This window comes from Larimichthys crocea, chromosome VIII (assembly GCF_000972845.2).
Source record: "Larimichthys crocea isolate SSNF chromosome VIII, L_crocea_2.0, whole genome shotgun sequence".
Taxonomy (NCBI): domain Eukaryota; kingdom Metazoa; phylum Chordata; class Actinopteri; family Sciaenidae; genus Larimichthys; species Larimichthys crocea.
This window is the reverse complement of record NC_040018.1, coordinates 4,404,153-4,429,704: the sequence shown is the minus strand read 5'-3', so window position 1 is coordinate 4,429,704 and position 25,552 is coordinate 4,404,153. Positions and strand designations below refer to the sequence as shown.

At 39.1% G+C, this 25,552-nt stretch overlaps 2 protein-coding genes across 18 annotated transcripts in view; both read right to left on the bottom strand.

Annotated features, from left to right (window-relative positions):
- Positions 1 to 7,338, bottom strand: part of madd (MAP-kinase activating death domain) — a 49,001-nt gene extending 41,663 nt beyond the window's left edge. For 9 of the 16 annotated variants that reach the window (XM_027281428.1, XM_027281422.1, XM_027281429.1 and 6 more), the window contains exon 1: positions 6,805 to 7,337. The gene's annotated coding sequence lies outside the window, so the exon portion shown is untranslated. Of the gene's footprint in view, positions 1 to 6,804 lie in introns of all 16 variants that reach the window. The other 7 variants (XM_027281425.1, XM_027281431.1, XM_019273410.2 and 4 more) reach the window with 2 other exon arrangements.
- Positions 7,339 to 11,268: 3,930 nt separating this feature from the next.
- nr1h3 (nuclear receptor subfamily 1, group H, member 3) lies at positions 11,269 to 21,627 on the bottom strand. 2 transcript variants are annotated; one of them, XM_019273432.2, is made up of 10 exons: positions 21,429 to 21,627; positions 19,194 to 19,276; positions 18,551 to 18,796; positions 16,557 to 16,823; positions 16,204 to 16,409; positions 15,696 to 15,875; positions 15,292 to 15,391; positions 14,824 to 14,937; positions 14,629 to 14,723; positions 11,269 to 14,374 (listed from the first exon to the last, which is right to left on the bottom strand). In XM_019273432.2, exons 2-10 carry the CDS (start codon positions 19,234 to 19,236, stop codon positions 14,228 to 14,230), a joined length of 1,398 nt encoding a protein of 465 aa, XP_019128977.1. In that variant the 5' UTR covers positions 19,237 to 19,276; positions 21,429 to 21,627; the 3' UTR covers positions 11,269 to 14,227. The 2 variants fall into 2 exon arrangements, with proteins under 2 accessions (XP_019128977.1, XP_019128975.1); XM_019273430.2 differs by having other exon boundaries at positions 14,228 to 14,374; positions 21,424 to 21,627.
- Positions 21,628 to 25,552: the final 3,925 nt, after the last annotated feature.

Genomic DNA, 25,552 nt, shown 5'->3' with positions numbered 1-25,552 from the left:
ACATCAGCATCTCCAGTGTAGAACAACGTTTCTTACATCTTGCCCCAAAGCATCTCTCTAAACGTCCACGTGGTATATTTCCTATACTGTAAAACCTTAACAATGTTGTAAACAAATGTTTCCACATTGATTTTTCTGTTATCGCAATTATGTCAGCTGGCTGTTTTTTTTGTGAGAGGATAAAGATTTTTCAGTAGAGGCCTGCTCATATAGTAAGCAGCTTAGGGGCCTTGGTGGAATAAACAGCCTTCATAGCTCGGTGACTGACAGGTAATTGCAGCAAAATAAAGCAGCACCTCTACAGATGGCTGTTGCCACATACAGCTCTATTCTGGCATGTTCTCAACATAATGTAATCTCCAAATTATGAATTTAAAAACAGCAGAATAAAAAAAACAACAAGGCTTACATGGCAACATAAAGCTCATCTCTACACCTCGACAGCTCTACAAAAAAAAAAAAAAAAAAAACATATTGATGCTGCTTCGTCACAAGACATCACATGCGAGCAGGCTGCGTGTAAGTCAAACAAAGCTATGCCACGTTTTAAAAAGAACAATGAAGGTAAGATAATAATGCATAAACACCTCTGGCAAGAAGTAACTATCAGAAAGCCTAGTTTAAAAACTGTATGGAACATTTTTCAAGAGTGTGTAGACGTGGCAGATCACACTGTGAATACATCACAGTGTGATCTGTGCTGTGAACCGAAGCAGCAGCAAAATGTATTTTAACCACTCCACTTTGCCATCAGACAGCCCTTTATGACAGGCAATTATATTCATCTATGCACTCTTTGAATCCACCAGTCCAGACTCCAGCAATTTTTGGAAAACTTTACTTATTCTTTGCAGATTCAAAAAGGACAAATTCTACCAAATCTGGAATAAAAGGATCAAATTAATAACCCCACAGCGAGCAGACTTTGGATGACTCCACTGAGGCTTAATGCTTCTTCCCTTTCTTTGATGTGAATAACAGAAATATAAGCTCCCTTCGTTCTATTGTATATAGTTTATTTGTAACTTACCCGGAGACGAACGGTGGGTTTTAAGCAGAAGTACACTGGGATAAATATATAAAGGAAATAATTGGATATTTACGATATATATATCTTTTTTAGTTTTCTTTTATGGACTGGTTATGGCCCACAGGATCTGTTCGATGCAAAACTTTTCTGTATATATGCATCCGTACGTGTATGTATGTAAAAATGAGAAAAGGGCTTTTGTTTTGTAAGAAGAGCAGCAGGTGATGCTTAATATTCTGTATACTTGCCGTTTCTGAATAAAAATAAATAAATAACCATTAAAAGCAGAGCTTTCGTCCAAAGCAGAGTTGATGATTTTTGGAGGAGTGGAAAGACTGATCAAGTTCACAAGTTTTAGTGAGTCTTATTTTGTTTCTGTCACAATCGTGTGTTTTACAATGAGTTAACAGGCAATGACATGTTAGTTCATTCAAAGAGAGAAACTCAGAAGGTGTATGGTTGTGTTTTTCTCTCTAATAAGGAACATGGGTTAAGAATACATCCTTTCTTTACTGGTCTACTAGTCTTACTAGTCTGTTAGTGTATTAATTACACTGGTCGTAGTGAACTTGCATGTGATCACTTTCTCACAGATATTTCATGTCATGTCATTTGCTGCTATAATGTGATACGTCAATGATATGCAAAAAGATTTTAGCACTTCCTCTACACACGAGGAGTTCAGGGTCAAACTCACCCGCTTCCATTCACGTCTACGTCTGTCAGTTAACTGCTTGTTGTATTTTTACAACTACAGTGATACAAACGGCATCTAAAGAGCATAATGGGCATTTTAATAACAAAGAACAGCTTGTGGTTGCAGTGGAGATTACAGTCGGAGGAGAACTTGGTATCTCTGCCTCTTCCACAACAGATTTCTCCCAGCATGGTTGTTAAATGTTGTTACAAAATGGCGGCTCTGCAAAGAAGCCTTTGGTGTTTCATTCTGAGGGACGAGCGTCAGAACCTGTCGAACTCATGACGCTGAAAACGACACACACACACACACATATGATTATATTATATAGCCTTCTATATACATCTATCACACTGAAGCAGGGATAATGAAAAAAGCTGCCACGGTGTTAAAATATATGTAACAAGTTGAGCCCACATCAGCAGCGACATACATATGTGCTGCAAAAGAAAATGTACAGTGACAGAGCGTCATGCCATAAGAGCCTTTACTCCAACACCAACCAATGGCAGATTCAGAAGCTCCACCCTGAAACACAAACACCTCACGCAGAGCAGTTTTCATTGTCACTGATAAGCTAATGGATCTATAATGCAGCCAGTGATTCATGAATACATACAGTACTTCAGACCATTTATGCATCCCACAGCCCTGTGGTGGAGAAAATGGCTTCCAGTTTAACATGTGATGAATAACTGCAGTTCAGTTGTCCCGTTTCAGTGCTGTTACAGGAGCTGTTTGAACGGACATGGTGTCACCGTCGTCCAGCTGCAGCATCACGTTTCCACAGCGGTGTCAGTGTCCACTGGACTCATTTCAGAGGATCTTAGATCTCTAGATTTTGTCATTTTCCACAGTTTTTGAACTCGTGTCGCCAATATGTTTCTGTCTCATTAGCCTCAGCTTTAAATACCACATTATAATTTACCCCTAAAGACAAAAAACACTCATTAACACCCAGTGGTGTGTTATGTACGACTCCCTTCAAAACGCTGATAAAGGCTGGCTGTTTGAGTCTCTAACCACAAAAACTAACTGTGACAAAGTGGAGTAAAGTGACAGAAATGGAGGGCAGAGTGACTCTCGTCTATTAGCTGCTCTGGCACTTTCTATTCCGGTGATGCCCGTCAGTGAACCAGACGGTGGTAAAACCTCCTCTACTTGCGATTGAGTCGTGGGCTGACAGCGCTGTCAGCAGCCCCGGCAGGAGACGCTCGGTGCTGCGCTGGGATGTTTTTTTTACCGACTTTGAACAGGACACACTCTTTTACTTTGTCTGACTGAAACAAACTGCCCTACCCACCTTCAAATCACTGACAAAAACACAACTTTTTAAAACAGCTTTGAATGTTTATCTTATGTTTCATATGTTTTCACATCACAGATGTAAAACATAAGACTAAGACAAATTCTGAGCCTGTTTCATATGTTTAATCATATCAGCAGGAAAAAACTGTTACATCAAAACCACAACAACCTTTAATGTAATGTGAAAACGTGTCTATTTGTGCTGAACATAACCGCTCTGTCTCTCGAGATGCCGGTGCTCACTCGCTTTCATTCACTGTTTCTGTCTCTTGACCAATGCTCACTTTCTCAAACGATCAGTCTATATCGGTCTGTATTTTGCAGTGTAAACTGCAAAGCCAGACTCAGATTTAGAAGCTGGGTACATGAAATAAACAAAGCCAGAACACAACAGGTAGAGTATCAGAGCTTAGTCCATGAATCCACCTGGATAGTTTCAGTGACATTTCAGGCTGACTGTAAAGGTCTGATTGTCCGATTGGTAGCCACAGGGTGACATCGGGCTGCCCCCACTCAAAATAAATGGAAAAAAAAAAAAAAACAGTACAGGTTTCTGTCTGAACTTCTGTACCCTCCACTTGAATCAACTGAAATAAACGTTGACATTTCACATGTGGATTTAAAGCTTTATAGATGCGTTGCTCATCTGGTAAAAGCAGACCAGGCACACAAAGAAAAACAGGGCTGGCGTGTACAGTAAGTCATGAGTGCAGCACTACCGTCACACATCCTGACACGGACTGTCATTAAGCCCAGCAGCTGTACCCAGAGGCCAACAGGCTTCAGAAGAACTAAAGGTCTAATTATGTCTAATAGCTCTAATTGTGAGTAGAACAGCCATTCGCAGAGGGACGTGTTAATGGAGCACGCATGGTCAAAATTGTCCCTGACCTTGTCACCTGTTACAGGATGCAACATTATTGTGTTTTTTATGCTCTGGACTGGACAGAGTTAACATAACAAATGTGTAGCAGTGCCATAAGACGACTCGGTTCAAAACAGCACTACGTAGTGGGCTGAGATGTGTCTTGTTGAGTCAGCTTAGTGTCAGCGCTCATCACCGTTTGGTGAAAATTATTCAAATACACTGCCGAGTCTGACAGTCTCCTACATGCTTTTGCATGCTAATGAACAAGAAGACCAAAGTTAACTGTCGCTTAACATTAATAAGCATCAGCTCTGAGAGACAGGTAAGAATACACAGCCTTGTGTTGAAACAACGCATTTACACAGTTCTCCCTGTTTCTACACACATGGCGCATGACTTCCTCATTACAGAGAGGAAACGATTTCAGCGAGATATATACCACCAGTGAGTGCTCGCTGTGTGCAGAAGTCTATCTATTTATCTTACAAAACCATCAGGACAATGAATCAACGTGCAGGTCTGGCAACATCAACGCTTCCTGGTGCGACGCCAAAATGGCTATTTTATGAAGTAGCAGAGCCGAACGCAGAGCTGGAGGCGGACTCATTTCATCCCACACGAAGATACAAGGACCACAGCGTTATTTTCAGATAACGATGGAGAGGACTACGCCACTTCGCCGATTGTGTTTAATGAGTGAGCTTCGTATTGAACCTTGTTTCTCTCTCTGTAATCTTAAAAGGCTGGGTAATGATGTAGGTTAACACAACAGATGAATCTGGTCAGAGTGGTCTGCAGGCAGCACTCACTGGTTACATAAGCACGGAGAGGAGATAGATATGATTCACAGACCTCCAACATGGACAGCGTTTCTTGCCAGTCACAACCAAACAGTATTAACCGGCGATGGAGACGACTGTGTTCAGCGAGTGGCGTAGATTGAGAAAGCATCGATCACCGCGTTCTCACTTCGAGATTACAATCTTTCTTGCTGATCAATGGTACAACAGATATAAGAACTATTTTTATTCTCGTCAATAAAACTAATCAGCACAGAAATATAGTCTGAAACTGACCGAGCACAGCACTCTTCTCTCTATTTTAATTCCTAAAAAAAAAGACACCTGGAGCACGGTGAGGTTTCTAGATCAGTCTGTGACCTTCACAAAACATAAAACACTTCCAACATCGTCCATAACTGCATTTTATAATTTGCATTCGTCCCTATCAGTTTACTTTCCACTTGACTTGCGTGGCTGGGTGTGGTGGTGTGATGACAGGTTGCATTCGGGTCATGTGCCATGACGCAGGCTGTCACATCACACCGAGTGCGGCAGCTCTGCTCAATGTGTATTACCTAACACGACAAGATTGACACTCATCACCTTGTTTATGTTTTATAAATCATATATAAATCATATTTATCTTATAATAATATGCCCCCGGGAGATCTTGATTAAGGATGCAACGATTTTAGATTTTCATAGGAGGATTTCAGTCCCGGCTTCACAATTATAATTCATTTCACAATATGATGCCCGTGTGTATAAAATCACATTAGTAAAAAAAAAAAGAAAAGAAAAATTGAAATAATAGGGACGATGATACGAAACTGGGAACATCTGTCATGAAGGTGTCATGCCCTTGAGAGGATTACATGCAGTTTTGGTGAGTGTTACATTTATAAAACAGTCCCATACTCCTCCTTCTGCTTTGTTGCTGTCGTTATGCGATTCAAACACGTGAAATTACTCAAAATATTTCAATGCATATGTGTGACAGTGTTTTTTTTTTTTTTAGCTACACCTGAAACAATGTGAGTATTTTTAGAGTTTGATGGTTTACGCTGCACCAAAAGCCCCAACTCTAAACTCACAGCTACTTTTGACAGAAACACTGGGTGTAGTCGAGCTCTTACAGACATTTTAAACCATGTTTCATAGTGAAATCTGCGCATCTGTAATCCTGAACCACGGAAAAGGAACTCACAGTGCACGGTAGATGACGTATTTGTCCTGTTTGGCCATTTGTCATTGATTTATCGGGCTGTTTATACACGTCAGATTCAACTTCAGGTTCACTGAATGAAGAGTATTTTTGGTTTACGTTGCTCTGAAAGCTCAACTCCAAACTCACTGCTACTTTAGTGACTGTGAGTGACAGAAACACTGGGTGTAGCTGGTAGATGATGCATTTGTCACGTGTGCCTATAAGTCACTGAATTAATGGGCTGTATATACATATTAAATTTGACTTTACAGGCTCAATTAAATTGATTTCATCTTGTTTTGAGTCACGATTCATCACGACATCTGGCAGCAGGATGATGTGGGCTTCATTCATTCATCCATCCATGTCCCTTCACCTTGATGTCATGACCCACCATCTCATGAATTCACCGTCATTCAGTCCCATGCACAATTAAATCAGCTGCCTTTTAGCTCACGAGTCGTGCTTTTCGTACACTGTGTGAAACTAAATACAAACTGCAAACCTGATGCTATAGGCGGTGAGGGTGAGAGATGATTTTAACGGTGTCACATATGAGCTAACGAAGGTGAAGGGAGGGAGTTTTAGAGGATAACATTAACACCTCCAAAAAAAAAAAAAGAGCTGGTCGTGTATGTTATGGATGTGTTATCATATTTTACATGTATGCCGAGCTGTCAGGCCGTCATGTCCCCTCTCTAAATCCTCCTCTCGCTTCACGGTTTCCTACGTCACGGTTGGATTAGCTACTGTTAGCCACCTAGCCGCTGCTAACAGCAGCTTTGACCGTTTTATCTAAATAATAACCGACAAATGTTAACGGCGACGAAAAACAGTTAAAAACACAACATTATTTTATATTAAGATTATAGTATATGATAGCACAAGCGTGCGAAGCGATAACATCCTTACCTGCTTTTTTTTTTTTTAGCTGATTAGCCGCTAACCGCTAACCGCCGTCAACCGTCAGCCAGCCCCGCAGCAGCTGATGATGACGGCCCGGGCGGTGTGCGCCCGCTTCGGTCACAGAGGAAGGGAGGCAGCGGTGTTCATGTTCTCACGGTGTTATCATTGGAAACGTTAGACGACAGAGGAAAGAGGAAAGAATAAAAAAAAAAAAAGGTTTCGCTTGCTTTGCTTCTCCGTCTCAACTGCTTCGCAGTTTCCTAAATAAATGATGCGAAATGTTTCGTCCGCCTCTCTCTCTCCGTGCTCGATGAACGGTGGCTCGGTCAGTTACAACCTGCCTTCACAACATCCTCTTCATCATCACCGTCTGCAGGGAGTTCCGCATACTCGGAGCTCAAGCTGACGGAAGCGACCAAAAAAAACAAAACAAAAAACAAAAAAGCCTTGACGAAAAACCACTTAATGCTGCCTACAGGGAATACTGTCTGCGTCTGTGCTGCTCGGAGTTCATTCAGTAACCAGGAGGAACTGTTTGCGGTATTTGACCGTGTTTTATCGCCCAACAGGGCCGTGCAAAACATATGTGGGGGCCCATGGGTTATGATCTGATAGCCACCTCTACACCACCCCAAAACTGTGCAAGTATTAATTCATTAAAGTTTCTAAAAGGAAAACAACCCTGTCAAAATTAAATACCAATACTACCTTTATTCTTCTAATTTATGACATTTAAAATAATTGAAATTTGGTGTTTTTTGTCATAACAATTTTCAATTTGGTATTGAGTAAACTTCAAGACAATAAATACATAAATACCAATACTACCTTTATTCTTCTAATTTATGACATTTGAAATTACCTAAAATAATTGAAATTTGGTGTTTTTTGTCCTAACAATTTTCAATTTGGTATTGAGTAAACTGCAAGACAATAAATACAAAAATACCAACAAATACCAATACTACCTTTATTCTTCTAATGTATGACATTTAAAATTACCTAAAATAATTGAAATTTGGAAATTTTGTACAAGATTATGACTAGTATTTGTACACAGCATAGACCAGGGGTCCATGACCCTTAGGGGGTCCGCAGAGGTACTGCATGGGGTCTGTCAATTTTTTTCATAATAATTGACGATTTTCACCAAAATAATTTCTGAGAATTAAAAAATATAACAAAATTGGTATTGAGTAAACTGCAAGCCAATAAATACAAAAAATATACCAATAAATACCAATACTACCTTTATTCTTCTAATGTATGACATTTAAAGTTACCTAAAATGATTGAAATTTGGTACTAGATTATGACTAGTATTTGTACACAGCATAGACCAGGGGTCTTCAACCAGGGGTCCATGATCCCTAAGGGGTCCACAGAGGTACTGCAGGGGGTCTGCCAATTTTTTGTCATAATAATTGACATTTTTCATCAAAATCATTTGTGAGAATTAAAAAATATGACAAAATTGGTATTGAGTAAACTGCAAGCCAATAAATACAAAAATACAAATACAAATACCAATACTACCTTTATTCTTCTAATTTATGACATTTAAAAAACAAAAATACCAATAAATACCAATACTACATTTATTCTTCTGATATATGACATTTAAAATTACCTAAAATGATTGAAATTTGGTACTAGATTATGACTAGTATTTGTACACAGCACAGACCAGGGGTCTTCAACCAGGGGTCCATGATCCCTAAGGGGTCCACAGAGGTACTGCAGGGGGTCTGCCAATTTTTTGTCATAATAATTGACATTTTTCATCAAAATCATTTGTGAGAATTAAAAAATATGACAAAATTGGTATTGAGTAAACTGCAAGCATGATATTATTATTACAGAGTTTTTTTGTTTGTTTGTTTTAATAGATATGTGGGTCCAATATTTCATCAGAGTTTACAGGAACAATTCTGAGCACCATTCTGACACCCCATCCTTATCAATCTCAAAATCAAATGAATAAATAATAATAAATATTTAGAATATGAAAATAATAAGACAAAAACAGTACATAGATACTGCATTATATGTATATATATATATATATATATATATATATATATATATATATATATGTAACACTGAAGAGACGGTCGTCCATTGTGCAAGGTAAAGGGACAATGAGGAGTTATTGAATGAATGAATGAAGCCCACATCATCCTGCTGCCAGATGTTGTAATGAATCATGACTCAAAACAAGATGAAATCAATTTAATTGAGCCTGAAATAAAAATTTTATTTGTGTATATACAGCCCATTAATTCAATGACTTATAGTCACACATGACAAATACAACATCTACACTATTAAACATGGTTTAAAATGTCCGTAAAAGCCCAGCTACACCCAGTGTTTCTGTCACTCACAGTCAATAAAGTAGTGGTGAGTTTGGAGTTGAGCTTTCAGAGCAACGTAAACCAAAAATACTCTTCATTCAGTGAACCCAAGTCGAATCTGACGTGTATAAACAGCCCAATAAAACAATGACAAATGGCCAAACAGGACAAATACGTCATCTACCGTGCACTGCAGATTTCACTATGAAACATGGTTTAAAATGTCTGTAAGAGCTCGACTACACCCAGTGTTTCTGTCAAAAGTAGCTGTGAGTTTAGAGTTGGGCTTTCGGTGCAGCATAAACCATTATACTCTAAAAATACTCACATTATTTCAGGTGTATCAGTTGACAATTGCAGTGTGTAATATGAGATCAGTTCTTGGACAATGTCTGTTGTTGATCTGGTCCAAGAATGGACTGCATGTTTTCATCAATAAGTCTTTGTGTGCTGACTCATTCAGAGCTAACTACGTTGGACATTAGTTCAATCCAGTGCTCAAATGATGAAAAAAATAAAAATAAAATAGGAACAGGAACAGAGGAAATTTAGAGGTTAACCTCCACTGATTTTGCACATCAAAGTCAGGGCATGCACTCTTGCTGCATAATAATGTGAAATAACCTTATGTGACTCCAGAGGAAGCCGCATGACATCTTTTAGGACTCAAGACTAGTTTTGAAGTTTGAAAATGAAATGAAATGACTTTATAGCCCACGTCTCATCTCTGTTTTGTAGGCTCCACATTTTGACAAGTAAGAAGAAAGCGTGGAATAAAATACCATGTGTTACTGATTCTGCTGCATTGTGGTGGTTAGAAGACACTATGCAGCCATCCGAACTAAATGTTTGTTTGTTGTTGTAAAATGTGGTCTATACAGATGTTTCTGTGTTTTATCTAACATTATTATACAGATTCAAAGCTATATATTGTGTTAGTATCTCATATGTTTCGTATCATCATCCTCTATGAACTCTTACTATAACTTCAAGGGGCAACTTGAACGCGTCATCTATGAAAATCTACCAAACACTTAGGCGTACATATTATTTCAGCTTATAAAATATGTATATATTGATAGTTTAATAGCCTCAATAAGCAAAGTGAGCTGAATCAGTAATAGAAATGTTTCACTCTCCAACAAATAAACCAAGGCTGGCAGGTGTTTCCATTTAAATATCAAATAAATCTGAGAGAGAGTGTAGACAATTACTGAGGTCCCTGAACATCAGCACATAAAGAACACGGGCCAACAAACGAGTTTCATTCCAAACATGTCAGCACTACGGCATAGCTTTAATTTATACTGTACATACAAAACAGAAGGTCTTCAGGAGTTACAAGTATTAAAATAGGTTTGCATTTCTATATATCAATAATGTTTACAGTGTCACCCTTTGAAGAGAGAAATTAAGTGAGATCAGAGATGACAGCTACCATATATACAATACAATTAAACTTGATACCTACGGCATTAACATGACATGTACACTAAGAAACAAAGATTTGAGAGCCAACAACTGATTGCTCATTCAGCACATATCTGTCAGTTGACCGATGATTCGGTTAAAATTCACCCCAATATTACAAAGGCAACGTTCAAACTCGATGGTTAGCCTTTGGCTAAAGATATCCTACAAGCAGCAAGCCAAAAAAGTATCAAAAGCAAACTTCACATTTCATTGCAAAAGGGACCCCAAAAGAAAGTTTTGCACCTGAAAAAAAAACCCGACTGGTATGGTTTCAAACCTCTGCACACTTCCTTCATTAATCTGCTTCTTTTTAATATCGATCCATCTGTCAAAAAGAAAAGCATCAAATACATTACTAAAGGGTCGGAAGAAAAAATCATTAAGAAATGTTCCCACTTTTAAAGCATGAATAAAAAAGTAAATCAAATTTTGAGAGGGAAGGGGAAAAGGCTAGATACAGAACATGGTCAGGAAATGTTTAACTTGAGTGTGAATTTAGTCTGAAATCAGTAATCGCAACACAATACAGCTAAAGATGAGAGTACACTCTTCATGTTGTCTTGTGTAACTGGACCACCACTGCTTCCAGTAGTAGAAAACAATTACATAACAGCAGCTTTTTGTCAAGGTTTTTGTTTTGTTTTTTTGTCGGGGGAAAGGAAGAAAAACACCCTGGCTTGCTATTGTTTCTGTGATGATCCTGCAGACTCAAGAACATACTGTACCACTGTTAACACAATGAAGAAAGTGGAAGAAAAACATCCATTTGTTTGTATTCATTCAACCAACCAACCAACAGGTGGAGCTCACTGTGTGTTGTCTTTTATCTTATGGTATAAGAGGTCACACCAGTGTTTATCGAGCCAGGTCAAAGATGCACCAGGCAGGAGCTGTAAATTATAGTCTACTGCTCCAGTTAGATCATTTAATCAACACAATGAAACATAAAAAAAATTGTAATAATTTCATCAATACATCATGAAATGAATGGCAAATACAGCCTCAGTATTAAACTTACCAGTTTATAATTTTACCATTAGTACTGTTGTACCCCTTCTTCTGTGCAATCATGTAAGATCGTTTAACATGTCACAATAGGAGAAGCATGTGTAAATAATACAATTAATAACGTTTCTGCTGTTGTGCATGGTGGCTAACTGCCTCCACATCTTACTGTGACACTAGAATGCAATCGAGACATTAAAAAGGTCCAGCGTGTAGGATTTCCTTTTCCAACGTGAGGGAGAAACTACATGCGAAGAATAAAAAATAATAAAAACAAACATAAGAGATATATTGGAGCCAGTGGTTTATCCGTTATGAGCTACTGTAAAACTTTTCATATTCAGGGGATTATAATGAAAACATAGTCCAGTAAAGAAAGTCCTGAAAAAGAAAGCCTCTTAAATCTTACACACTGGACCTTTAAAATAATAATAATAATAATAATAATAATAATAAAGTGTTAGGTGTTATTGTGCTTTTCCTACTGTGACAAGGCAAAATGTCTGTTGTGAAACATGACTTGTTTTTTAAAAACATGGTTCGACCATCTGGGAGATCCATAGCAGGTGATTCATTTTAACAAAAACATTACGCAATACAGACATGGTGGTGGATGAAGTATGAAAAAAAACAAAAAAAAAAAAACAAGTGCAACACAGAAATACAAAAACACATTAGATCCATAACTGAGTGAGTGCTTTCATCTAAATGTGAAGGAATCCAAAGTATATCAGTGTTTATGTGAAGAATCATGTAACATGTAAGCTGTTAAATAAAATTTTATTAATTAAAAGCCAAGAAATTGCAACTGAGAAGGGTTTAAAGAATTACAATCATGTGTAAATGCCTGATTTTAATTTCTTAAATTAAAAAAACAAAAACAGGGCTGCAGTGGCATTGTGTCGTCCAGTTTTCAGCCCTCAGAGCATGAAGAGAGAATAAAACGTCACAATTCTGAATTTGCATCGACGTTACTTTATCATCCATGAACGCATTTCAAGTTTACACTGCACAGGAAAATGCATGGAAAACACAACATGAATATAAACATCTAAATCTCTTAAGTTTGTCATAACATACAATGTTAATGTGTCATTTCCTGTCGTTCTCTGCTCCCTGTTAATAAAGATTTTGGTTTGCTTTTTTTTTTTTTGTGAGGCTTTCCAGAGTCTGACCAGTTAAAGCTGTTGTTGTTGTGGACTTGTTAAAACTCTGGACTATGGTGGACTTTTAAATCAAGTTAAGTTTTCCACCGGATATTCATCTATACAGCTTTTCCTCAGTCTCATTCATACAGTATATTATCAAAAATAAAAGGCTGTGACATCTCTACATCCTGTCCAGACTACATGTATGTTACTTATACATATCTGTCACCTTTAAAATGCTTATTAAAGAACAAAAAATATAAAAAATAACTGTGCTGCTTTGAAATGAAATTAATCAAAAGGACATGTCACAGACGGATAAGATGTGAATGAGACAATCTTTCTAATTTGATTTAAGAGTACAACTTTGTCTGGATGGGTTTTTATTCATTCAAAAGGAGGGGCACAGGTGATAGTTTAATCTTTACATGGAATTTGAAGACACCACCTTCTTTTTCAAAAAGGTACCAGTGCCAGCCAGTAAATAAAAAAATAATAATAATTAAAAAAAAGATATTTAGTCACATCACCATTTCCTATAAATGAGGGCGCAGTCTGCCAGTCACCTGCAGAGGTTCACTTTCTTGTGCGTTAGTATGTGATTGTACAATCTCGTGGATAAGCTTTATGTGTGCACGCTATACAGATTTCTCGTGAAAATAAATATACAATTTACATGAACGTTAATGGGCATCTATAAATGACCAAAAGGGTCCCTTATGCAAAATGGAAGAAGTCATCTAATAGAAATTAAAGAAGCCTCCAATTCCCAGAGGTCTACTTCACATTACTTTACCTGAGCGACTACACCAACCTTTTCTGCACTTATTCCACCATGAACACAAACTATGTGTTGCCATACCACAATGCACAATACAAACCAGATGGCCTACCGTCCAACCCCTAACATCAATAAAGTGAATATGGGTCCACTCATGCTTATCCATCTCCTCCTGTTGCATGACTGCAAAAATCACTATTTCAACTCAATATGCAGCTGTCATTCTAATGTTTGACACAGCCGCAGACAAGACCTGCACAGAAATTTCTCATTATAATTCTTAAGAGGATGAGTATAGAACCGCATTAGAGATCGACATAACTTTAAACAAATATTAAATCAGAGATAACCGGCTAAAGAGCCGGATGCTGGTATTTAATATCGCCATAATCATGTCAGCATCTACACGAAAAGAACAAAAATGCTCAAAGAAAACTAGGTGTTCATGTTTCTCCTTATGAACACGAAACCATTTAGCAGTCAGTCTGAGAGCGAAGAGCAATGACGCTCTCCTCCCACCAGGGAACAAACAAACAAACAAAAAAAACTTCAACGCTTTAACCAATCCCTGACCAGATGGGCAGAAAAGGAGTCAGTGTCCCTGCTCGATGTCGTGTCTGTCTCGGGCTTCATAAAGCCACCGGTGCGTGACATCAGGTTTGCAGTCACTCGTTGACATCCCAGATTTCAGAGAGCAGCGGGGGAAGCTTCTTGTCCTGGAGGCGAAGGGCAAAAACCTGCTCCGAGTGGACACTACTTAGTGTACGAAGGCTCACCAGCTTCATCAGCATACGGGGAAACATCAAGTGATCCTGAGGAAACCATTGAAACATTTTTAGAAACAGTACTAGGTGAGGAGCTTCTGCAACATGTCTGGAATGATTTATAATGTCAAACTGTAGCTCTTTTTTCAGTTCAAGTTATGTGGCTCACATATTCAGAGGCTGCAGGAAAATAAAAACTTTAATGGCTTTTCTAATCTAGTTCTTGATGGACTGCTCTTGACCCAGTGTGCTTGTTGTGACGACGACAACCAGGTTATGCTGACACGCTGTCGGGCACTTACATTTGGTCTCTTTATCATGATATAAGAGCGCAGGGCGTCCACATAAGGTTGCTGTAGCCTCTCAACCAGATCATGATCCTGCACGTTTGGCCGATCTAAACAGAGTTTGCCAAAACGAAACAAACACAAAACCGTTAATCTCTTTACGTTTTCGTTTTGACCTCTGTATGCTGAGGATTCACTTTGAAATCTGACCTGCAGAAAAGATGTTGATGGCAATGAGCAGGGCGTACTCGGCCTCGTCTAGATGCAGGTCGTTCATTCCTTTTGAGAACTCAAAGATGGGATTGATAAACTCAAACTGAAGACCTGAGAAGAGAGATGAGAGAGGGACAAGGAAACAAAAGTTACTTTAAAGAATGTGGTGCAGCCTCAGGGTTTCTTCAGCAGGAGCGCAATTATTGGGAACAGTGAAGAGAAAGCAGCAAATGTTGCTTTTTATATACCTTTTTGTCACAGTTTCATATGATGTAATTTATATCTGGTGTTGCAATAGTTTAAGATATTAATGGGTAACAAAAAAAATCTATTTACATTGAGACAAAACATCTGACACTCTGAAAGTCTGCTCATACTTAAAACAGCATTTAAACCAAATGGAATACAGGAAATCTGCTCAAATGACACTGAACATTCATATCTTCCATAAAAAAGAAAGTGCACCTGCTTTGGCGAAATCCTCCTTATTATAGCTGAAATCCTTCAAAAACGTAATGCTATCAATAGCAGGATTGTACCGCCGAGATGTCTCGAGCAACATAATCTGAGGAAGGGAAACACATCAGGGTGAGTGGAATATTAAATATACAGCCAAACGGATACAGAAATATTCAAAGAAGTTGTCAAAGTTATATTGTAGCAACTAAGTTTTCACAACAGCATTGCTGAAAAGTAAAATGTCTACTCCCCGTATCTTCTTGTCTACTAAAACTGCAGAAGAATTATGTCCTTACTGCCATATTTTTATAAAACAACTCCACTGTTATTTACTGTGTTATTCACTTGTAAACATTTCTAAATTAAAGCTACAGCTACGAGAAACAATACGGAGATGCACCATGACAAACCTCAATGGTAGAAGTCTTCAGTAGAGCGATCTGGTCCTCCCTCGTGAGCTCGAGGAAACCAGGAAGCTGCTTCGCAAAATCCACAATCTCCTGGACCGACATGATTGCTAGTTCAGTGAAATGGGCGAACCGCTGCTGACGCACTTCACGATTCTGCAAGTCCTGACTCTGTGGCCACGGCTGTTGGATGCAAACGCAAACGTATGAACTGGTTAGCACAGAGTAAACATTTCACCAATATGTTTTCGACACAGCAAAGCGGCAGACACAGAATATCTTAAACCTGAACAGCGAATCAAATACACTCTGCCCAGAGATTAAGAATATCTCACTCTAAATAAACCTACCACACATCAGCAGCCACAGTAACTCCATTAAGACTCATTCTTTCTACGGTCAGAGGTTAAGTAGGCCTACTGAGTTCAGCAATCCAACCACTACATGTTAGATAAGAGACAGTACAGTGGTCAAAAATAAGCCGCATCTATCCTCTGAGACATTCACTTACTGTCACTTTTGGTCGGTCGAGGAAAGACCTCTTGTTGCATTGCTTTTGCATGGCCACCAGCTTCTCAATCATCTCCTGCTGCTGTGGATCCAGTGCGGCAGTTTCCTGTAGAGGGGTGGGGGTGACCACTGTGGACGTGCGGGCTGTTTCCTCCTCGTGCTGCTTCTTCATCTTCTTCAGTCTGATTTGCTCCTCTGACAGCACACCTACAGGCCAAAAAGGGACACACATCTTCACACAGTGTCTGACTTATGTTCCATTTCATTTTCACTCTGGCTGAAATTCCCACGTGACAATTTGCAGAGAAAATAACTTTTCTCTATCTTGGATTTATTCGTCATACAGACACTCACACTGCTCCAGCATGCCCGCCTCCCGACACTTGCGCAGACGACACTGCTGGCACTTGCGGCGCATGTACATGTCCATTTCACAGCGGCCATTGTTCTTGCAAGAGTACTGGGCACTTTTAATAACGCTGCGTCGAAAGAAGCCCTTGCAGCCCTCGCAGCTCAACACATTGTAATGAAAACCGGAGGCCTTGTCACCGCATACACTGCACACCTCGTTGCCAAGCATCTTCGGAGCAGGCCCCTTCTTTCTCTTCACTGGCTGACCATCTATACACAAATGAAATGGGATAAACCGCATTAACGATACAACAATTTCAGTCAAGAAAATCCTCTGAGGCAGCAGCTTGTATGCAGAAGGTTTCAAGAGATTTGCTGTGTGCTGGAGGATCGGTAACGTCTGTCTACCAGAAAAGATGAGTACTTATCTCAACAGAGATAAATCAGACAGCCCTGTATGCAAAATGTGCAAGTACATAATGTAAGATAGACAATGGAAATTCAGAGTCACGCACATCCTGTTCCTGCCGTGCAAGTTCACAATATTTGCATTTTTTGAGAAAAATGAAAGTTAAAGAGTTCTGTGAACCTTTGAGAAGCTCAGCGTTAAGTTCGTATCTAATAAACAATCAAATACATTCAGTGTATTTATTATTTTGCAATCAATTGTCCAATCTTTAACAATCTGATCCAATTCAAAGGCTTTCATTTTGTTGTGTAAGATATGTTAATTCTTCACACATCTCCAGTGTCATGGAGGCATTCATAATGCTTTATAGCTAGACTTCATGACATAAACACATAAAATGCTTTCTGATATAAAGAGTCATAAAACATTACAAATGTGACCTATGAATGCTCTTGACTAGCTATAAACTAGAGGCTTACTGTCCAGACAATTTATCATTGTATGTGTGAAGTACAGTGAAGTACACATTGATGCATCTATAGTAATGCATACTTCATAACGTTTGATTGGTGGTGTAAAGTGTGACGTATATTCATGCATTTAAAATAATGTAAGCTGCGTCTTAAGTTATTATTAAGTTGGAAGACAATTACAAGACCAAATTTGTGTGCCTACCAGTGACACTGTATAGCCTATAATAGCAAACTATGAGTCCATACTACAGTTGATTATTAAGGTGAGTGTATAGGTGAGTATAAGTCGTCATAATCTGTTATAAGGCCCAGCAGCCAGCCTCTTGTTGGGTAAATTTCATTACAAGTTACATCTATAATGTTTTATAACTGTTCATGTAGTGCATCAGAAAGCATTGTGTGTATTTATGAGCGTAGTCATGAAATATGTCCCCACAACGCAGTATGTGTGTAATCATTCATTCAAATGCATATTTATTTTTAAGGCTGTAACTTGTGGTGAGCTGCATTAGCGTCTCCACACCCCTATTAATGTGCACTAGTTTCATAAAAACAAGAATAAGTGCAGGGCTACTGTAAAGGACTGCATTAGGTTGTTCATTTAAAAAGCTTACTCTGCAAAGAACCTTTTAAACTGAAATAAACATGGCGACAATCGTGGCATAAAAAGGGTCAAGACATGTCTGAGATTAAGAGGAGAAAAAAATACTTGTTTGGTCTGGTCTGTGGAAGTTGTCACACAAGTCCAATTACACACACAAGCATACATGAACACACACACACACACACAGGGTTTACATTAGCCAGCATGTGCTGAGTTTTGGCCAGTATTACACAAAGTTGAAAAATATGCCAAATAATAAATAAATTCCTTAGTAACATATAGTCTAACAATGTGTGACCTATAAGATATAAGTTTTAAGTCTAACGGCTCATACAATCAACTTCACCCCTGGTGGGTGTATTTCTGTAGACCTGGGGAATTCCAGTGGTTAATTTAGACACACAACACGTTCAATATTAATCAACTTTGAATAAAACAAATGTACTGTAATGTCTGTTTTGGAGAGAAAATATTAAAAATGAGTCCTGAAGCTGAACTACTTATCTCTCACCTGTGCTGGCAGATGTGTCACCTGAAGCTGGATCAAGCTTTATGTCGCTTGGTTCTATCGCCAGAGGGCTGCTCATCTCGGTCAGTGAAGGGCCATTATGAGGGAGGACGGGGGGGAAGTCGTCTGGGTGGGACAGGTCGGCCAGCAACAGCAGGCCGTCGTGCTTCATTGCGCCGCTTCCACTGCTCTCCTCAACCATGCAGTCCAGCTGCAGCTCAGAGGCCCCATCAAACACCTTATTCTCATCTGACGGAGAGGAAACAAAAGTCAAAACAAGCACCGACCTCTGTGAGCCGTGGTGACAGGCGTCCAAAATAAACGTCCGTCAGCCAAAAGCTGGTACCCAACAGAAACACACATACGATATTTAACAACATAAATACTACTTTTGTGAAGCTTATTGTGCATTTATGTTTTGTTCCAGATGACAGAAATGTGCCACATATGAACACAACACCACAAACTGGTTCATTAGACTTAATCAAACTTGATTTTATGAGATTTAACAGACCAGATTTGATGGCCACTCCTAGAGCATTTAACAACAACAGTATGCAAACTTTGTGGCATTATAAAACAAACAGATGTACTGAGAGAACTGATCCCTGCTCAGCTGAACTAACACAGAGGTGCTTCCTCTTACCATGACCAACATCTGGGATATCAGTCACAGACAGCGTGGACATCTTCTGCACAGCAGCTTGTCATAACGAAATCAACGCCTACCTGTGTGACAAAAATAACAGTCATATGACGGCAAATATAAAGCAAACCAAGGCAAAGGCTATATGTTTTATTATACACCAAATCAAGGCATAGCTCTGAAGCAAAAAGGAAATTCCCTGCAGCAAACATTTCTGCTGAAAGCTGCTGACACTGTTTGTGTATATCAACTCTTTGCAGGGTGTGTACACATTCAAAACAGGGATGTGGTTAAATTACATCAATGGCAGGGCGATCACGATCTTACACAGCATAATTCACTTCTTAGAAAGATCCAAATTTTGACAAGTGCTGGAATGGACTCAAATATGTGCCTCGAACGACGAGCGTACAGGAAAGCCGACGGGCTGTAAAAGCAGAAACGAGAGTTTGTCATGTGCCATGTATGGATGCATTTCAGGAAGCTGATTCAGCGGATACGCAGGCATGATGTTGAGCTATTCTTAACCAGCCTGAAGAAAAGGAAACCCTGGTTTAAAAATATAGATTTTGTAATCTGTTATAACAGAAACAGAAAACATTCAATAGGTTTAGCCACTCTGTGACTTTGACTCTGTTATAACAACTGCCAAGTTTATCAGGTAAATAAAACTAATGCAGTCCTGCTGTTTTACAGGTGCTGATTCCACTTGATGGTCATTTCAGAGGCTGTAGCTGTTGGTGCTGTGGAAATGTTGCATTAAACTCAGGGATGTTTCTGATAATCATCTTTAATAGACTTGGGGTGGATTCAGTAACCAGGTGGGACTGTGAATTAAAAGTTAAATAAATACTAAAAAAAACAACAAAAAAAAAAGGTACTTAATCACACCGATGCAAAAATCATATACCAACCTACTTGATATAAATACATAAATTCTAGTAAATTCTTTAAATACTAAACTTCAACGGGCACGGATGCGATGCGTTCAGTGTGCACTGCGGCCGCCCAAACTACTTTTCGGCCGTTCAACTCAATGTTTCCACCAGAAGCACCATGGTCCGTTTCAGAAGTGTCCCAGAAGTCGAGAATACGCAGCTGTACAACTTTTGACGGACGCTGCGAGTAGCTGGCGCTGGCTGGACATCAGACGCAGTAACGGCCTAAAGAATCCAGGCGATTTTCAACAAAAACCATTAGGTCAAGGGAAACTATTTAAGTACATAGCATATTTATTCATGATAAATGCACATACACAAAGGAAAAATTGCTAAATCTGAGCAAGTTAAAGTCAGGCCCAGCTTTAGAGACGCTCTTGGTGAGGTTTGTGGCCTGGTGAACCGATGTGACGAAGATGTTGCCCAGTGGGGTTTCACCAATAATCTAACTGCCTATATAACTAATAAGTAAAGCTGATGTGTCCCATTAATTGTGTGCATGTGAAAAAAAAACAACAAAGTTTGTATTATGTAACCTGTCTGTGATGTCACTTTCTGGTCAATAAAATATGAGATACAATTACACTGCAAACTACCAGCATGGTAGTCATTTCTACATTTCAACTGTCGGGCCCTTCAATACAACATTATTAGAAGTTACCCATGAAACTCACAACAAAATAATAAAAGGTTAGTAACTTCAACACTAGACAGACAAAGAAGAACAAAAGAACAAAACACTGTCTCAAAGTGAATCACTCTAGTCGTGTTATGTTCCCCAGAAGATGAAGGGGAAAACCAAAAAACAACAGAACACATCAAAAGGGCCATTATAGTGGAGATGGAAGTAATTTGATGAGCTTCTAAATACCATAGTAGAGCAGTAAAGTTGTTTTTGTTGCAGCTGTCCAAAATAAAAGCTTTCACACAGGAGGGAAGAATTAAGGCAACACCTTTTGGTGCGAGAAGGTGACTTTATAATAATGTGAGCTGTGACTGTTCATGTTGGCTAATATCACACTGAAGGGAGGCAAAGTGTGACAGTGACTAAGATGGCCTTTAAAATATCCGTGTCAGCATGAAGCAGCAACGTCACAAAAAATATCACAATATCACAATATCACAATAATAACTCAATAATAGACAATATTTCTCTGCTAAACAACTTAAACATTTCCGCTGACAGTCACTCTGAGTATCACCAATTGACAACGTTTTAATACAAAGCCCTGTTTAACCCACATTAACCTGCCCCAGTGGCTCTGTGGCAGGCTGTGCAGTGTCGGACTGACCTTACCTCTGAAGCTGATGTCTTATTTATCGCCTATCCATCTCGTCATGTGAGTCCACGAACGGAGTCTGTCGATATCTCGGCGCTGATGGAGGACTCGCTTGTCTGCCTGGAGGAGCCTTGAGGATGCCAAAACCCCGGTGGCTTACTGGGCGGAAGTCTAATGACTCAATATCTTGAAGAGAGTGAGTAGGAAAGAAGTCCCTTTCTACAATACCCAATGGGAGATAGGAGGGAAAACACAGAGAGAGAGAGAGAGAGGGAGGGAGGTAGAGAGAGAGAGAGGGAGGGAGGGAGGGAGGGTGAAAGAGGGAATGCAAGAGGTTACTATTGTTCATGTGCATGGCTCTTAAATCCCTAGACGACTGTGGAGCTCCAGTCTTTTCCCTCTTTGAGACTTTAATCAAACACAGTCACCTCAGGATGATCCAGTTCTTTCATCGACTAGTGTCACCGTTCACTGCGTGAGATCCAAATGTTGCCACGCAAACAAACAGTATCATACCTATCTACGCCTAGTTTGAAAGTAAAGAAGGACTAATCTGAGTACTGAGATTCAGAACAAGTCTAACACTCATTTAGAGAAAACTACAAATCAATAAATCAAATGTCATCAACAAAACTTGGAGCTTTTTGACTTAGAACGAGTTCTGACGAGCCCGGTAATCAAAAGGTTTCAGCTTTTATTGGGTGAATTCACATTCTTTGGTTGTAAAACATTTCCACTCTGCCTGAGTCATCCCCACCCCGATGTGTTCCAAGTCCAATGTCCCCTGCATGTTATCAGCCAGCCACCTTTGTCCATGTGCATGTTTTCATACACTCCTGGAAATTAAATGCCAACAAAAATCAATAAAGCACTGAATAAAACCTAAACGGCCGCTTAGGCATTTTAACTTTGTATGGCTAATCATAACTCACAAGTCAACATCATAGCTCGGCTTCAAACTTAAGACACAGGACCAGCTTAAATCTTACACATGTCAACTAAACTACTTTATAGTCCAACTAGACAACATTTTGCTGACACCCAAAATTAGACAAGCAGGTCTAAATAAGTGACTTGAAATTCTGTTCACTGGCTGAAGAGTTAGTGAACATATACATTTTACCAGTTACTCCACAGATTACCACAAAAGTAAACATAACATCACTTTGAAGCATATTTTAGCAGACCGTCTTGAGATTATTTTGTTGGCACAGTTGCTCGGTTACTGGCAAATGAATCAGCAACTGGTTAGACAGATAGTCGGTTACTTGTTTTGTCAGGTACAAAACAAAAAAAAAAACAAAAAAAAACTAAGGTGTCAATTCCAGCTTTTCAAATGACAGTTGCTGGTTTTCTTTGTCCTCTAAGAGTGTTAACCAAACACAGTCAGGTTTTGGACTACTGGTTGGACAAAAAACATACATGTTAGGAATCTATAATCCCTGTATTACTGACTAAACAACGACTTGATCAATAATAAACCCAACCTGTCTTATGACATTAACAAAGCCTGGAAAAAGTCGCTGTCAGCGTTGCTGTTGGTGACCTACAGAGCCACTGTGAGAAAGCTGTCTTTCATGCACGCCTAGAAACCAAACATCGGCGTAGAGATCCAGTCAGCAGGACACGCGAGTGGGAAACCTTCCTTTCTCAAAGTCTCAGAGTACCAACGGATGTTAACCGTCTCCACCGAACTACCACACTCAGCAACAACGTGGTGTGAAAGCAAAGAGTCAGTGCTTTTTTTTTTTTTAGGGAGTCTCAGGCTAACCCCCCCGACACACTGATGATGATGAAGAAGAAGAAGTGCATCTAGACCCACCCAGATGTTTTCACTTCTTCTCACTGCTCAGGGTGGAGCTGGTCCTAGGCCATTCAACTTCTGAGTTTTTATGTCCTGATCACTCGCTGTTACTTTTATCTCTGGTGCTTATTCACGGGAACCGTATAGGGGGGAAAGTTAGGACAATTCAAAAGGGCCCACGACTGACAGGGGGCCCAAAAAAAGAAATAGGTAAACACCAATATAAAATATAATAAATACGTGTTTTAGGCAGTAAAAGTTAAATAAAAAATTACTGTGGCTTTTACTCTTGCATCAAATAGTGAACTGCGCTGCATACTGTATGCAGACCTGCATGCATGTACAAATGACCAGCAGTAAATATTGTGCTAGCACTAGTATTGAACTACAAGACGCAAAACAGTTGCAAGCGTTTAATTAGAGTAATGTAAAGCTTTTGATGGGATAGTTAGGTCCTAGAGATGTGATGACAACAGCTGCACAGAGGGGGCCCAATTTGATTTTTTTTGTTTTTTTGTCATGGGGCCCAAAATTCCTGGCAGCGCCCCTGTGCTTATTTACTGTACAGGTCTTATCTTCTGCTCCTTTTTTTTTTTACCCTATAGGTCTTAATATTACTTCTTATTTGTTTCATTGTTGTAGTTTTATCCTTTTTTTTTTGTCTATTTCTGTTTTTTACTCTGCTCTGTGAAGCACTTTGGGCTACAATTCTGTACGAAAGGTGCTATAGAAATAAATAAAGCTGGTAATTAAGTGAGGTCAATTAAAACAATGATAAAGATGGAAGTCAGCAGGTGCAACAGATGTCAAGCACAGCGCGCGCGCACACACACACACACACACACACACACACAGAGAGAGAGAGAGGGGCTGAAGTGAAACCACCTGTGTGTGTTGTGTTTACACACACACACACACACACACCTTGTTAAGCTCAATTAGCTCATTTGCATTCAGCCTCTGAGTTACTTGCAACTAGTCAAGTGGCACTAACTGACATCAGGTATACCTGCCATCAGCGTCGTTACGCAATGGCGTCATGTAAACACCTGAAAGGAGCAGTGTGTTTATGCCGCTGCTAACATTAGCCAAGTTAGTTGGTTAGTTAGTTAACCCGGTTGGTTAACTCCCTAACTACCTAAAGTTCGGCTAAGTGAGCGCAGGGTGACGTTAGTAACGTGTCTCTCTGGCCGTTAAAGGTCGTTGATGATGCGTTACGAGAGGACGTGTGGGTGAGATTAGCTTCACATTCAATCCGAACAAGGCCGGCGTCGTTAGCCTCGACACCCCCGCAACACGAAAGCAACTCGCTTTAAAACAAGTTCAACTCGAGCTTAACTCCACCACAAGCAATGACAAAAAGGTTAATAAAAACACGTTTCACTTGCCGGAGACTTAACGAGTTTGTCGGCCACCTGTGAGTCGGGGTTAGTTCAGCCTCTCTCGGTCCGTCCGCGGCTAATGACAGCGGGTTTGACAGGCTAGCATGGTTAGCTCGTTGCTAGCGCAGCGTAGTTGTTTCGTGTCATGTGACTCGTGCGGCCCCGGGCTGTGGCTCGCAGGCTGCGGCTCGTTGAGCGTCACTGCCCGGGGTCTGGACTGACAGGCAGCCTGAGCGTGTAGTCCCAGCAAGTCAAGTCAGGAAGAAACTACAGATTATAAATCACTTAATAAAACACATTATACACAGACTTACCTTTATGTGATGTCGTCTTTTTTCATTTTGTATTAATTTATTATTTTTTTATTTAAATTTATTTTGTTTTGTTTTATTTTATCTTTTATTTTATTTTATCTTTTATTTTATTTTATTGTATCTTGTTTTGTTTAGTTTTAGTTTAGCTTTATTTTATCTTGTTTTGTTTAGTTTTAGTTTAGCTTTATTTTATTTTATTGTATCTTGTTTTGTTTAGTTTTAGTTTAGCTTTATTTTATTTTATCTTGTTTTGTTTTGTTTTAGTTTAGCTTTATTTTATCTTGTTTTGTTTTGTTTTAGTTTAGCTTTATTTTATTTTATTTTATCTTGTTTTGTTTTGTTTTAGTTTAGCTTTATTTTATCTTGTTTTGTTTTGTTTTAGTTTAGCTTTATTTTATCTTGTTTTGTTTTGTTTTAGTTTAGCTTTATTTTATCTTGTTTTGTTTTGTTTTAGTTTAGCTTTATTTTATCTTGTTTTGTTTTGTTTTAGTTTAGCTTTATTTTATCTTGTTTTGTTTTGTTTTAGTTTAGCTTTATTTTATCTTGTTTTGTTTTGTTTTAGTTTAGCTTTATTTTATCTTGTTTTGTTTTGTTTTAGTTTAGCTTTATTTTATTTTATTTTATCTTGTTTTGTTTAGTTT

Coding starts and splice junctions, on each gene's coding strand:
- nr1h3 (XM_019273432.2), bottom strand. CDS start 19,236: ATGTCCACGCTGTCTGTGACTGATATCCCAGATGTTGGTCATG. Junction 14,938..15,291: donor GGAGGATTTCGCCAAAGCAG/GTGCACTTTCTT, acceptor CTCTCTTCTCAG/GTCTTCAGTTTGAGTTTATC. Junction 14,724..14,823: donor CATCAACATCTTTTCTGCAG/GTCAGATTTCAA, acceptor AACTCTGTTTAG/ATCGGCCAAACGTGCAGGAT.